General features: G+C 31.2%; 2 protein-coding genes across 3 annotated transcripts; both read right to left on the minus strand.

Moving 5' to 3' along the window:
* Positions 1 to 1,322: 1,322 nt before the first annotated feature.
* On the minus strand, positions 1,323 to 5,312 carry LOC127256761 (proteasome subunit alpha type-3). Its single transcript, XM_051282936.1, has 9 exons — positions 5,031 to 5,312; positions 4,844 to 4,927; positions 4,656 to 4,729; positions 4,446 to 4,532; positions 4,271 to 4,355; positions 4,132 to 4,178; positions 3,694 to 3,759; positions 2,757 to 2,847; positions 1,323 to 1,550 (listed from the first exon to the last, which is right to left on the minus strand). Exons 1-9 carry the CDS (start codon positions 5,172 to 5,174, stop codon positions 1,479 to 1,481), a joined length of 750 nt encoding a protein of 249 aa, XP_051138893.1. The 5' UTR covers positions 5,175 to 5,312; the 3' UTR covers positions 1,323 to 1,478.
* A 4,340-nt stretch (positions 5,313 to 9,652) lies between these two features.
* LOC127256538 (stomatal closure-related actin-binding protein 1-like) lies at positions 9,653 to 15,415 on the minus strand. 2 transcript variants are annotated; one of them, XM_051282589.1, is made up of 13 exons: positions 14,797 to 15,415; positions 13,556 to 13,853; positions 13,326 to 13,454; positions 12,880 to 12,972; positions 12,652 to 12,792; positions 12,473 to 12,541; positions 12,310 to 12,393; positions 12,055 to 12,235; positions 11,418 to 11,534; positions 11,283 to 11,341; positions 11,060 to 11,194; positions 10,831 to 10,980; positions 9,653 to 9,973 (listed from the first exon to the last, which is right to left on the minus strand). In XM_051282589.1, exons 2-13 carry the CDS (start codon positions 13,835 to 13,837, stop codon positions 9,935 to 9,937), a joined length of 1,479 nt encoding a protein of 492 aa, XP_051138546.1. In that variant the 5' UTR covers positions 13,838 to 13,853; positions 14,797 to 15,415; the 3' UTR covers positions 9,653 to 9,934. The 2 variants fall into 2 exon arrangements, with proteins under 2 accessions (XP_051138546.1, XP_051138545.1); XM_051282588.1 differs by having other exon boundaries at positions 9,654 to 9,973; positions 14,790 to 15,415.
* Positions 15,416 to 15,421: the final 6 nt, after the last annotated feature.

The raw sequence follows: 15,421 nt of genomic DNA on the forward strand, positions 1-15,421 counted from the left end.
AATATAATATATATTATATAAATATATATATATTAATTTTAATAATTATTAAAATATCCGCCCGTAATATCCAAAGTAGAATGTATTTTTAGTAAAATTCATAATCCACCATGAAACCCGGTCAAGTTTAAATTTTAAAATCCACAATCCGCTCCGAAACATATTTTTTAGACCAAAAACCGCCCCATGAAAACGGATCCGAGCTAACCCAACCTATTTGACATCCTAGTAAAAATATCCAACTTTGATATTTAAATGGAACCCTAAGAGTGCATGTTTTGAATTTCAAACCAAAACTCAACTGTTTTGGCCGTATTATTATCAATAAAAATACATTATTAATTACCACCAAATATTATATTAGAATATTATTTAAGGCAAAATTCAAATTAAAAACATTACATTTTAAACTTATTTTTCATTCAAAAAATTTCTAATCCAAAATGAGCATCATCTAAAGCACAAACAAACACGCCCAAATTTTCATAAAAACATTTTGCATAGAGAAGATATGCCACATAAAAAGATTGTCCAAAGCCGCACCCAACCTTCAATTTTGATTGGATTTTTGTTACTAAAAACTGAAACCGAACCAAAATTTTTCAAAACCAAATAAACCGAACCAAGTTCAATTTAAAACCGAAGAAACCGATGTTTCATTTATTAATATATATTTTACATATACAAAATCAAATAGAAATACTCTTAGATTATAATATACTCCCTCCGTCCTATATCTATATATTCTTGCACGAAATTTTAAACATATTAATATTATATTAAAATAAAATATAAATAAAAATTAAAAAACTAAATTAATTGTATGATATAAAGGTAATGACAGGTAATATATTGTAATATTAGGTAGATAATACACTTACTTAAAAAAAAATACTTTGTTATGAAAAACGGGCCAAAATAAAAAAAATAGATAGATTGTTAAATGATTGGGAGAGTATATTTTTATTCATTAATATATAAATTTTATTATTTTTAAAAATTAAGTTTTTTCGGTTAACTATAATTAAAAATTGAAAACCATAACCCAACCGAAACCAAAATTTATAAATTCGATTTTGGACTGAACCGAACCACCTAAACCAAATAGTCCGAGCCAAAAAAAAAAAATTAGAATTTTTTTTATTTGAACCGACCAATACTCACCCCCGACAATAAACTAAGAGTGGATTTCATTTCTAACAAATGATTGCTAAAAGGATTTCATTTCCAGGTGAATTCAAATCCAAAATAAAATTTGAGATCCCATTCTAGCATCGAATATCTCCTCGGACGCCCGACATTGTAATAATTAGATAGGACAATGAAATCCAAGTTCGCAAAGTTAAAGATGAACCAGCAAGCAAGCAAACTAACACGGGACATGTCTTTTCATCAAGTTATCACATCGGGATTCAATGAAAAATGTTCATAGAGTAAAACCGGAAAGTAAATATAACAGTAGAGGAGGGTAAAAGAGACTAATCTGCATCCATTTCTTCGAGTGCTGCTTTAGCTGCTGACTTTGCTTCCTCTAATAGATTCTCCGGGACCTGCGGACGGATGAGATGGATATAAATGAATATAATATATAATATATATATATATGGTGATATAACCGCGTATATATAGTGCATGGTATATATTAATATAATAGAATGCATCTTATAACCGACAACACGTGACAATAGTCTATACAGCGCACATTATAATTGAATTCAGTACATAAGAAGTAGCAGTTACGGTCGTGTGCTAGCAGAAATCACACGATATTACTACAAACAACATCTCGTATATATTAATGTAATAAAAATGCAGCACATAAGATAGTCTCACATGACACTTTGTAGGTATAAACAACACATGTGTTTATTTCACGAAGCACACAGCATGTGTTTTTTGAAACAAAGACATGTGTTATCTGTATATTTTATCTGTGCTAATTAGGAAAATGAAAATCAACACCATGCTGATTTTTCCAAATGTACCGTAACCCCTCATACATAAGGTACATAAATTATCAAACAAAATACCTATTTACATAGCAATAAATTATTCAGATTCAAAATAAAAAATCCAACTCCTAAATCCACAAACAAACACACCTCTAAAATTCAAACATTGCAAGATCCAACTCTACAAATGTAAATTTGACCATAACATATATGGGTGAAGACAATGTCACATGTAAAAACAAAAAAAAAAAAAAAGGAAAAAAAAAAGAAGCTTGATATTAGGAATGATCCATCGCTCCAAAATAACTATTGTGTTTTCTAATTAGCATATAACTAATATAGAACCACATGAGCGAACAACTCAAGCTCCAAGGAAATCAAAACCCAACATAACAAAACATTTAGGGTGTGTTTGTTTGTAAGGTTTTGGTTTTGATTTTATTATTCCAAAAAAATAAAATCCCCTAAAATCATCAAAATCAACCACCTATTTTTCATTTATTATATTACACTAAAATATAATTTAATATTCAAAACATCACATGAATACTTATTTATCACATCAAATACTTATTTCAATTCAAAATTTTTATTATCCAAAACCAAAACCCCACCAACAAACACACCCATACATTCTATTAACAACAATGGCACAGCCAACAGTTTGTATAATATTTTCAGAGATTCGACTCAAAATATTGATATCATTTTAAGCAGCACACCTGTAATTTCTACTTAAATCCACTTGTGAAAGAAAGTACGACACTAGATTTCAAAAAGAGTGCATGTAGTTGTTAGTTTTACCTTTTGGTGCTGACGGTTTGACTCGTCACAAACCCAGCTCAGTTCCAATTCAAAGGCCTTGTCCTTCGCCTCATCATGCACTCCATAAATACTGGTTATGCAGGCAATGCATCAAAAATCGAAAAGCCACAACAAGATACCAACAAAAGGTCCAAAGGATACAACAAATCAAGGCTACACAAAAGTAAAATATCAGCTTACAATAAAATTAAATTACACTTCCAGAATAAGCAATACCGAATGGTAAAAATAAAAATCAATATGCCATGTAACATTTCAACATTACGTTGGCTGCTTTGCAACTCTATTTTGCAAAAATCGAATTATTCACCAACTTAAAGCAAGCAATAATTTGGCAGTTAAGTTACTTTATATGAGCTTAACAGGTCAGTATTGCTTATAGGTAAATTAATCAAGAAGACTGATCGAATATGAGTAGAATTGATATTTCTAACTCAGAACAATGATAGAGAATATTCAAAAAATGCCGTCATGATGATCCGAAAACACAAGAAATGGAAAAAAAAAAAAAAAACAGAAGAAAGAAAGATTGATGCAGCATAAAAGATTGCTTCTTGGAAACATAAATAGTTGTTAACTTCGAACTTAATTGCGAAGTGTTTATCACTGATTGAGGACATTATATAGAAGAAAAGAAATGCCAATTTTACAATTCTATTATCTTATGTTCATTATAAGAGATCCTAATCCTATAGCCCAGCAAATATGTAGTGACATTCCTATATATATTCAGCATGTCTACAATGCATGATCGAAAGAACAGAGAGCAGTAGAACTTTCATAGTTTTAGCTCGCCTTAATTCCAGATAATCCAGCTGTTTGGAAAGTCAATACATGATCTATACCACTAGAACAATTGAATACAAATCAAGCTCCTTAAGAAGCACGTTTATGTAAATGAAAAGATAGAACTCACATTTTAGCCACCTCAATAATCCCTTGTCGGCATGTCATATCAGAAAGCTTCAATTTCTCAATTTCTCTGTCAAAAACAAAAATTAATTAATCACTCAGTGTAAATAAAAAATGGATAAACAAGTACATGGTATAAGGAATCTTCAAAAGATGTAGTAGCTGTTCTGAAATATAACAAAATTCATCAACAAAAAAGATAAATTAAATTAATGTAAGGGCGTAAACAGTTACGAACACTAGTAATACCCCAATATTACATAGAGCCACGACTAGAAATGTCGCAAACAACTTAAATGAGAAGAGCAGCAAGAGCTATCACAATACTAATAGGCGGGCAGGCACATACGAGAAAATTAATATATATTGTACGTTCTGTTTCATATTCTTAAGTCTTATGAATCATTTTCGAAAGGTAGATAAATGAAGCATAATATTTTACGTTTTTGCAGCTTGCCTCCCTTTCCCTATAGCAGCACCAAAGTATCTCTGCATCAAAAACCAAGAAATAGTTACAAGCAATTCATAGACCAGAACGAAAAAAAACATATTAGTTTCCATTAACACTTAACAAAACTCACATAAGAAACACCAGATGGTTCGACCATATACAACTGCGGCCCATCTCTGTCGTAACCACCCAGAATCACTCCACAGCCGAAAGGCCTGAAAAATACAGAGTGCGATTCCTCTTGCAGTTAAATAACAGATGCTAATCCCGTCAATAAAACATCTTAAGCAATATCGAAATCAAACCTCAGCCACCAATATAGTGTGCACAGATGCACATAACTAGCTACACGCTCTGCAAGCTCTTTCACAGGAATTGGCTCACCATAAACACTGCAATCAGATTAGCAAAGTAATTACCAAAATCAAACTCCTCACACTACATGAACAAAAATTTATAATCATACTAAAGAAATTCAAGAAAAATGAAGCAAAAACATAATAATAACGAACTACCGTTCGTAATTAGTTGCTTCAGATTTTGCCCTAGCAACAATCTGCCGGCCATCCGCAGCTAATCCAGCGACAGCCTGCAAAATCAACAAGGAAACAGTCGAATTAGCTTTAACACCAACGTTAAATTGTCCGAATCGAATGAAATGGATGGAGGAAGAAATTGAAAGAATTAATGGATGTGCACACACCATTCCGGAATGACGATGAACGGCGTGGATTCTACGATTGGATCCAGGCAACATCATTTTCGAAGCAATCAGTTTTTCAACTCCCTGAAACAGCGAAAGAAAACAGATAATAGCAAACGAAACCCCCAATTAAAACCCTAACGAATAAAAAAAAAAAAAATCAAATCAAATCAAGAGCTGTGAATACCATAACAACGCCGTCTTTGCATCTGATTGCAACGACGGTTCCGCTGTTGTCGACGGCTTTGGCGGCGTACTCGATCTGGAAAACGCGGCCGTCCGGCGAGAATGTGGTGACGGACAGATCGTAGCCGGTGCCTATGCTGCTCATTTTTCGTACCTCTTTACCGTCTCTCGAGAGTCTCTCCGATTGAAGCTGCGGTGTGCTTCGAAGTTCTTCTCAGTCTGCTTCGCCTTCTTCTCCTTTCTGTTTTTATAATCAATTTATAATTTTAAATTATAGTATTTGGGGAGTTTTCTTTGTAAGCAAGACAGCTCAAAGAGAGGAAGAAAGGAAGACGAGGATTTTACCGAAATTGCGCAAAAGCCCCCGTAGGAATCACATTTTCATTTATACTCCCTTCGGTCCATTTCAAAAGGCCCTTATTTTGTAAATGATTAGGAAATAATAGGTGTGTTTGTTTGAAGATTTAATATTTTGTTTTGTACTTTTTAATAATAAAAAGTTGAATTTGAACAGTTGGTTGATGAAATATAAATAAAGATTAATGCAATATTTTAAGTGTTAATTCTATTTAAATCCCTAATTTCTAAATCATTTTTCTTATCAATCCCTATTCATATAATTTTTTCATTTACCTCCTTATTTATTCCATACTACTCCATGTTTGTAATTATTACATATTTTTACCCATTTTATCCTCTAAATAACTTTTTATTCATATTTTTATCCACCAAATATAATTCAAAACCCTTAGCTAAATAATATTTAAATATATTATTTGTTTATATATGGAACAAATCTATTTATTTTATATAAATAAATTTTTATATATAGAATCTATTAGTTATGGCTCAATTATTTTTGCAAGATTTTATAATAGAAAAAATATTTTTTTAAAATAAAAATTCATTATTTTCAGCTTGTTTATTATATTACTCATACTTATATTTAATTGAAATCAATATTTTTCTTATAAATATTTTATATAATTATAATGTAAGAATTATGAGTACTTTTGTATTATATATTTATATTTATTATTATTATTATTATTATTATTATTATTTCCTGTCAATTTTTTTTTTTGGTAATCTTTTATTTTTATTTAAATTAATAAAAAATAAAAATAAATTATAAAAATTACAGTTTAGTTAAAAAAATGATAAAGAAATTAAATAAGGGTACTATAGGATTTTTAGATGAATAGGGAGTGAAAAATAATAAATTTGTAAAAATAGGGAGTAAAAAAGATAAAATTAATGTATAGGAAATAAATAAGAATATGAATATAGAATTAGAAAGATATGTGGAAGTTGTCCATGCTTTAATTGTAAAGTAAATTTGTAATATAATATAAAAAAAAAAAAAAGAAATTATTTGACGAGATATTTTTAGAGATAAAGAAAAATCTGAATAATAAAAATCTGTGGTAAAAATCACAAAAGAACACAATCTTAGGGATTTTGTAAATGATTAGGAAATAAGGGGTGTGTTTGTCTGTGGGTTTTAATTTTTTTGTTTGTATTTTTTAATAGTAAAAAGTTGAATTTGAATAGTTATATGATATGGTATAAATAAATATTGATGCGATGTTTTGGTATAATATAAAATATAAAATAAAAAGAATAATTGTTTGATATAATATTTTTGGAGGGAAATAAAATTTGAATAGTAAAAATTTATTGTAAAATTCACAAAAGAACACAACCTTAGTGTTTTATTGGTCAATTAAAATATTTAAGAGGTTTTGATATTTTGGTTATTTTACTTTGTGTATAAAATAATTATATTTGTAATAATATATTTGTAATTTAAGTAAAAACTAAAGATATTTTATTATTAAATATGATTATTTTTTAAAAAATATGAAAGATATTTTAAAATGAGATTGGCAAAAATAATAAAATAATACTTTAAAACGAGGGAAAGAGTACTTCCAACTAAGACTACTTTTATCATTTTGGTACATTAAAATAAAATTTTTTATGTTTTATTATAGTAAAAATAATTATATAATAATATTAAAATAGTTTTTTATTTTTATATAAATTATAAATATGTATCATTATATATATAATTAATTTATATATAAAATATAAAAAATACATATTAAAAATATTTTACATATTTTTATTAATTAATAAAAAATTACTACTCCTTCCGTCCCACCATAATTGATACTATTTTCATTTTTGTCTATCCCATAACAATTTACACCTTTCTATTTTTGGTAAAAAATATTAAATCAAAACATATTTAACAAATATAAATCAACTTAATTAACTACATAACATACAACATCATAAATGACGTAGGATCACTCAAAACCACTTTATTTCTAACTCTCTCTCGTCATTTTTTTATTTACTTGTATTATAGAGAATTTTATTCTCTACAAAATGATATTCATATTGCATATATTTTTTAATTGCTATATAATTTTTAAATATTTAAACATATATTTTAATTTTTTTTAATCATATATATTAAATTTACTTTTAAAATATAAATATTATTAATTATACAAAAAAATAATATAATAATATCATAACTAATTATTATTAACTAATTAAATATCATCACCTTAAATATCGTCCCCTTAATCAAATGATTCAATTTCGATGAGACGGAGGAAGTACTATTTTTTAATTTATTATTAAAATTAAAAAAAGTACTTTAAAGTGAGACAACCAGTATTATGAATCACTTGTATTTGTGATTTTATCACAAATGTATAGGATGGGCAACACATGTTTATAAATAAAATAACATATATCTCACGTCATATCTTAATACTCTCTCCGTCCCAAAAAGAAGTATCAATTTACTTTTTGCACGCAGTTTTAAAAATATTGGTATTATATTGAGATATAGTAGGAGTAAAGTAGAAATGACTAAAATAATCTTGTTAGTATGTGTGATATAAAGATAATGACATTTGTGTAATATATTGTAAGCTGTAAGGGTATTTGTAATGTTAGGTAGATAGTACAATTACTAAAAAAGAAAATGGATACTTTGTTATGGGATGGACTAAAATATAAAAATAGATACTTTGTTATGGGAAGGAAGGAGTATAATATATAATACATATTTTGATGATATACTATAATTAAATGCAACACAATACATTTCAATTTCAATGCAATAAATAGATTATATAAAAATTAATATTACAAAATATTGCATAACATATTGTATAATTTATTATAACACAATATATTGTGATTTTAACGCAATAAGCAAATTATACATCATAATACACTGTATAACTCAAACAAAACATTATTCCATATAACTTATTCTATGTAATCTCTTTTGTAATGAAATGTTAACAACACATTATTCAATATAACACATTCTATGTTATCTTTTATGTCAAGTCAATTTTTTGTTTGAAATTTTGTGTTAAATTAAAATAGGTACAAAAAAATATTTATTCCTTCAAAATTGACATTGATTGTAAAATACTCACTTAGTTATGCTAGTTTAATTGTTATACAGATAAAAAATATATATATATTATTATTGATAAATAACATTTTCGAATAAAATTATATATTAATTTATTTATTTTGTTCAAATAAGATTATTTAAAAAATTCCACATTTTATATTTATAAAACACTTTATGTAATTAAACGTTTACCTAGTGCGCACTTTCGAGGAGTGGCGGTGGATTCCCATGTCACTAAAAATAGAAAAAAAAAAAAAACACTTTATGTAATTAGACGTTTGTATTTACAATTAAAAATAGTTGGATGGAAAAATATTTTTATTTTTATACTCTCTTTGTCTCATTGCAAAATTGTCGTTTACTTTTTTGCATATAGATCTTTCAATATTATTATTATATTGAGTTATAGTTAAAAAAAATACAAAAATACCTCTATTAGTATTGTGTAATATAAAATTATAAAAGTAATGACATTTGTGTAATATATTATAAATTGGAAGCATATTTATTATGTTAATAGTTAGTACAATTATTAAATTAAAAAATAGTAACTTATGTTTTGAGACACGAAAATAGAAAATAATAACCTTTGAATATGACGAAGAGAGTATTACCGCAAAGAACTTCAATGAATTTAGGTCATCTCCAACCCATCAACTCCATTTATACAGTTTTAACTCTAAATATGCAGTTGCTACAGTAATTTTACTCCAACCATAGCTCTATTTTTCACTATTATTCTTCAAATATTCAATTTTTCTTATTATTTTAAACTTTTTTTTTTAATTATTTTTATAATTTAAAATATCTTTTTAAAAAATTTAGAAAAATAAATAATAAATTTAAAAATTAAAATTTTAAATTTTAAAAATTATAAAAATAAAAATAAATAAGGAAGCAACGTCATTTTTTTACGTTGCTACAGTGCAACGCCAAAAAATGGCACTAAATTTACCGACGTCAAATCATCCAACCCAGCGCCATTAGTTTCATACTAGTAAAATTTATGTTGGACTTATAAAATATAAATTTTTTTCTTGAAATCTTCCTATATAAAACTTAAGCATATGAGACTTAAATTTGCACCCAATAGTTACTTGTACCCAATAGTTATTGTCTTACGAGGCTTAACTTGCAAAGCTGCAAGCTACTATACTATTAAATTCGACTGAAAATTTATTAGAACGTACTTGAAGAATAACAGCTTCGAATTCGCACAAAAAAAAAATAAAAAAATAAAAAGTTGAAGAATTTCGGCAAACCAAAAACCATGCCTACAGAATTCATCACACAACAATAATACACACAACACTTACACTTTCACAACCTTCTCTCCCAATTCGGATTCCAACATTTACATACACACAAATCCCATCACTCTCCAGCTAAGAAAAATATGCTGATATTGAAGTCGAAATCGAAACCGAAACCAAAATGGGGAATATCCATCTTTACGCCAGAGCATCGTCGTCCGGACCCGCGAGCAACACCTGTCGCCGCATTAAGAATTATTGAGTCGAGGAGGCTTTACACGAAAAAGTTCGATAAGATAAAGATAATAAACTCATTGTGCACACACACATATATATATAAGTATGAATCATCAACGGTGACGGAACCGGCCGTAAAATTCCCCGGGACAAAATATCAATATTTTTTTATCGATTCAATGCAATCTTTTTTCATTTTTCTAACACAGCCGGGTATAAGAAAAACAAAAAAATTGGGAAAATTTAAATATTTTAGAAAGAATTTCAATAAAACTACAAAAAATTCAACATTTTTTTTATTGTAAAAAAATAAAATTTAAAGACTAAAAATGTAAATGTAAGAATGGACAAACTTTTTATAAGTTTTTACACTATAAAATAAAAAATTAGGAAGGTAAGAAGGCAAATTAATAAAAAAAATACATAATTTTATTATTTTTTACCGGCAACGCCTAACCCCCATTTAGATCCGCCCCGACTATCAACACAATAGATTTCAATTAACACAACATGTCTTGTGTTAATTGAAACTATGCATTATTTGCCTATTGCTTCAATGAGTACTATAACCTCTCATAAGTTCAATTTGATTGGACATTGGAACTATTCATCTATATGAAAGAATAAAAATAAACACTTTTTTTTTTTTTTTTTTTCTATAAACATTCTGTCGAACATTCAAATTTTTACAATTTTTAAAATTTTCTAAAACTTTAAAACTTCTATCTAAAAGAAGCCTTAACTATTTATAGTGAGCTTGAACTCAGTTCAATAAAAGTTTAAGCCGAGTCTAAAAAGAAATACTCAACTCGACACAAATGACGACGAGAAGTAGAAGTAATGTGATCTATACTCACATTGCAATCCGATGCGTACTTCCGGGCGAGGATCAACGCTGCATTTCGATCCCGTTCCGAGTCGAACACAAGCACGAACGACTGTCCTTTCCGGGCTTGCCAAAACAGCGACTTGGCTGCGGAGTTGCCGCCGCCTCTGAATCCACACAGCTGCGAAACAAATAGTCGAGCATCATTAAAATATCATGATTCTACGTACGTAAACGCCGGTTATGGCCATCGCACATACCAGCATAGACTTCGAGTACGATTCTCGGGCCTTTGTGATCCATCCTCGGCTAAGTTTTATCCTCGTTTTCCCTATGTGGAACACGTGCGTAGATTGGGAAGAATAGTTCCGGCCGTTCATTTGGAAGATACAGACCTGCAATGTAAGGATCATTCGAAAAAATAAAATAAAAAATGAGTTGCTCGAAATGACGATCACGATTTAGCTATTTAAGGCAGCATACGCTGAAGTCGATGCTCGGTTTTCTCAGAAGCGCCTCGGCATAGCTCGCGAAGTCTGAGGCTGTCGGGGGGACATGAAAAAGTGGAGATTAATTTCGTTTCGTATATTATGAATTAGACGACGATCGATCACTAACCTTGCTGGATTTGGCTATCGGCAGTGATCGTGATTTTATGGCCATTTGCCACTACCTCGACCTGTAGAACTCGCCCTACGTCGATTGGCTCCGGGGCGTAGACGCACTTGTTGGCACCTGGTGAAAGATTGCATTAGTGATTAGTTTTCGTATTTGATTAAAAATTCAATTGTGGATTAAATGTAACTATTTAGCTATCAATCAGATTAAGCCTATACTAAGTGATCTAATAAATTTATTGGACTCAAAGTATTTAGTAACTACGAAAACTCGGTAACTTATTAATTGGGTGAAGAAGCCAATTAATAACAAGGGATATAAATTAGAGTTGTGATCTCATGTCTAGAAACAAAAAAAAAAAAAAAAAAAAAAAAAAAAAACAATTACTTCAGTAACGCCCTCACGATTTTTTCAAAAGGGTTGCGTCATTGGCTTCAAGAACACAAAATCCTCCATTGTTTGCCAATTCGAATCTAACGAAGCTAATGGAATCAGGTTCGATTTAATTACTTTATTTTTATATCTCAATTATCTCAACACGACAAGTACTGGATTTAGGGTTTAATTCCTGATAAATTTCAACATTTCAATCATGGGATAACGAAACATATCGGAATTTTCAGAGCCCGAAATGTACCTAAAATAGGCTCCCGACGGCTGCATTGAGATGACAAACGGAACCATTGGATCGAACATTTTGAAAGCTCTACTGCTTTGTCTGAACAAGGCTGAATCCGTAAAATAGAACCTAACTTCTCGGAACCAATTAATTTGTAGAGCCCGCGAATGTTTTCCTCGGATTTCATACTCATTTCCAGCTGCGAAACATAAAATGGTAAGCCTCGAAATAAACTATTTTTACTGAGAAAAGGTCACATGATGAACAGCTAACCTCGTTTTGAAGATTCACCGAAATTACACACTTCTCTCTAATCTGAAGCCGCAGCTCTTGAAGTTCGTTTTCCATGTCCGCAACCTATACATAACATATACTGACGTGATTTAAGAAATATAACGTGCTGGGAGATATGCAACTTTTGGCTATTTCGACAAACCTTTCTAGGCTGATGCATTAGTTTGATTCTTCTGGCCTGTTGGACCTCTTCGATTAGTCCTTCAAGTTCCTATCAATATCGAAAACTCGATCACCATTTTCCATCATAGATAAACAAAAGATCGACTAAGTGACTAATTTTATTCAAAAAACTTTGCACTTAGAAAGAATCGAAGTTACCTGCCGCTTCCCGGGGCTTTGGTTTCTTTCTTGTTCCTCAAGGGCCTCGCCAATCCTTTGTACGACAGCTCGTGCGCTCTCGATTTCAGCACATGCAAAAGATTTCTCTTGATTCACCAATTTCTTGGCATCTTCCGAAGCCTACAAGAAAAAAAAAATGGCGTACTCTTGTGCTTAAAGATATGATTGCGCACGATGTGTACCGACAAAAGAGGAAAATCGTAAAACCTGCTTAAGAAAGTTCACAAGTTTCTTCACTTCGAACTTTTCCTGAATCAGCTCTCCTTCTTTTTGAGTCAGTTTGACGGCCAAAGCTTCCACCTAGTCAAACAAAGTCATTAATCACAACAATGTTGTACAAGATTTTGTCCGGAAAATGAACACCGTGAAAAGAAACTCACTAACATTTATATTCAATACTTCACATGGAAAAGAGATTCGACACTTTAAAAACGTGAAAAATGCATATATGAGGCATGCTTACTTCATTATACTTACTCCATCTACGCTTCGTTTTTGTTTGTTTGCATTAGAGAGAACTAATTACGATTCAAATAATGTAGTTAATGGCATGGTTAATTAGTACGGATAGATCATAGGGATCCAACAAAACTAATTAATTTACAAAAGTGACGTCGACACTTGATATTCAGAAATGAAAAGCACAAACCAACCATTGAAATAGCTTTCTCCACAACTTCTTTATTTTGTCCCGCTAATCGACCTTTCAAATATTCCAATGCATCCCGAAGTTTCTTCAGAAGCACATGTCCGTCCAGAGATGCGACCTCCTTCAGTTTTGCCTGAAAAATCGACAAATTTAGCCTCCTTAGAAGGAAATCAATATACAGCTGAGATACCATATATGCATTGATTCATCAATTTAGAAGTTAAAACAATCGACCTCCTCGGATAGTTTCGCTGCAGCAGCCAAACTTTTGTCGAATTTGCTGGCGAGATCACGAACAGATAGACGCTTGTGTTGTTCGGTTAGCTGGTTAGTTTCTTGAACAACAGCTTCCTTCAACGACGGACACTTGTTATCATCCTTGACCTCATCCAAAACTTCATTATTGGCCCCTAACCTGTACTTCGGAAACTGATTACACTGAAAACTTGCATCAGCTGATACTGTCCACACTGCCGGCACCTCCGAGTCTCCGAATTCTGGACTGATCCTCGTCATTTGCTCGATCTAATATCTGTTAAATCACACACAATCTGGTCAATGCTTCGGCAGATTTTCCCTCACAAGTATATCCAAATTATGACAATAAGAACTCTGGACTGATCCTGGTCGTTGGATCGATCTAATATCTAGTAAATCACACACAATCTGATCAATGTTTCTGCACATTTTCCTTCACAAGTATATCCAAATACGACAATAAGAACTCCGGACTGATCCTCGTCATTGGATCGATCTAATCTCTATTAAATCACACACAATCTGATCAATGTTTCTGCACATTTTCCCTCACAAGTATATCCAAATTACGACAATAAGAATTCCGGACTGATCCTCATCATTGGATCAATCTAATCTCTATTAAATCACACACAATCTGATCAATGTTTCTACATATATTTTCCTTCACGAGTATATCCAAATTACAACAGTAAGAACTTCGGACTGATCCTCATCATTGGATCTAATCTCTATTAAATCACACATAATCTGATCAATGTTTCTGCATACTTTCATTTACAAGTATATCCAAATAAGTAGAGGTGTTGGTGTTACAATTGTATAATGTTCTGCACAGGCTGTCATGCTCAAAATCAAAAAAGTGCTTTCCTTCGAGCATAGGCATCAATGGAGGCGACAAAACATAATTATTAAAACAACCACAGGAAGTGAGGGTAATAATAATGCAAAAAGAAAAAAGGATCGAAACTTTTCCAGACAAGTTCTTCTTCTCACGAAATTGCATAACAAAATTCGGTTTCATAACCATATTTTGTGAAAATCGAATCTCATCATAGCTATAGTACATTGAGTACAGAAAAAGAAACCATGAAATTGCAACAACGGCGAACGAAAACTAACAAAGTAGAAACCAAATACACGCCATTAGCGAGCCTGCTGCACCAAAATTTGCACAAATAAGAAACAAATTGAACAAAATGCAACTCACACAATACCGATCGGAAGAAGATACGCAGACTTTTACAGCAACCAGAAGCAGCTAGTGTTCATATACAAATTCCTCAAAAAAAAACGTCGATTTCTGTTCGGTGGGGTTGTTTAAGGAGAAGAAATCTCTGCCCGCTTTACCAAAAGCAAAATGGGGAAAAAAGGGAAAAGCTCCGTCGCCCCAGCCACACCCTTCCCCATTGATACCACCACTGTCAGTCTGTATACAGCCCCGCCGCTGGTCCAGTACGAAATGACATTAATACCCTTGCTGCTGTGATCCTCGTCGGGGGTAATTATGTAAATTCGCGTTAAAAGTGCGCTTTCAAGTTTGCTGCCGTTAATAAGTCAGTTAAAGTCGCGTTTCAATCATCTCGGTTAAAGCGTCGTGGTCGGAATCGTTAAAAGCGCTACTTCATTCAAACTGCCCACGCGCCTGTCCCCATTCGCGTGGCGACACGCAATTATCAGAGGCTGTCTTTGGCGCGTGGGGCGCCGCGCGTGGAGGACTTTTTGGCTAGCTGTCGCGCTCCCCAGAGGTCGACGTTTGGAACTTCGGACTTGGTTTTGCTGTTATTTACGAGAATGCCCAATTATGGCAATATTAACGTCCGTTTCGTCTTTTGATTTTCT

The sequence above is a fragment of the Andrographis paniculata genome, unplaced genomic scaffold (assembly GCF_009805555.1).
Source record: "Andrographis paniculata isolate CXL003 unplaced genomic scaffold, ASM980555v1 Contig56END, whole genome shotgun sequence".
NCBI lineage: Eukaryota > Viridiplantae > Streptophyta > Magnoliopsida > Lamiales > Acanthaceae > Andrographis > Andrographis paniculata.

Excerpts from the sequence above, each read along its gene's own strand:
- LOC127256761 (XM_051282936.1), bottom strand. The coding sequence starts at position 5,174 with ATGAGCAGCATAGGCACCGGCTACGATCTGTCCGTCACCACATTCTCG. Across the intron at positions 4,356-4,445 it reads ACACTATATTGGTGGCTGAG|GCCTTTCGGCTGTGGAGTGA; the intron begins GTTTGATTTCGA and ends TGTATTTTTCAG. Across the intron at positions 4,179-4,270 it reads AACCATCTGGTGTTTCTTAT|AGATACTTTGGTGCTGCTAT; the intron begins GTGAGTTTTGTT and ends TTTTTGATGCAG.
- LOC127256538 (XM_051282589.1), bottom strand. The coding sequence starts at position 13,837 with ATGACGAGGATCAGTCCAGAATTCGGAGACTCGGAGGTGCCGGCAGTG. Across the intron at positions 10,981-11,059 it reads CGTACTCGAAGTCTATGCTG|CTGTGTGGATTCAGAGGCGG; the intron begins GTATGTGCGATG and ends TTTGTTTCGCAG. Across the intron at positions 9,974-10,830 it reads AGTACGCATCGGATTGCAAT|GTGTTGCTCGCGGGTCCGGA; the intron begins GTGAGTATAGAT and ends ATGCGGCGACAG.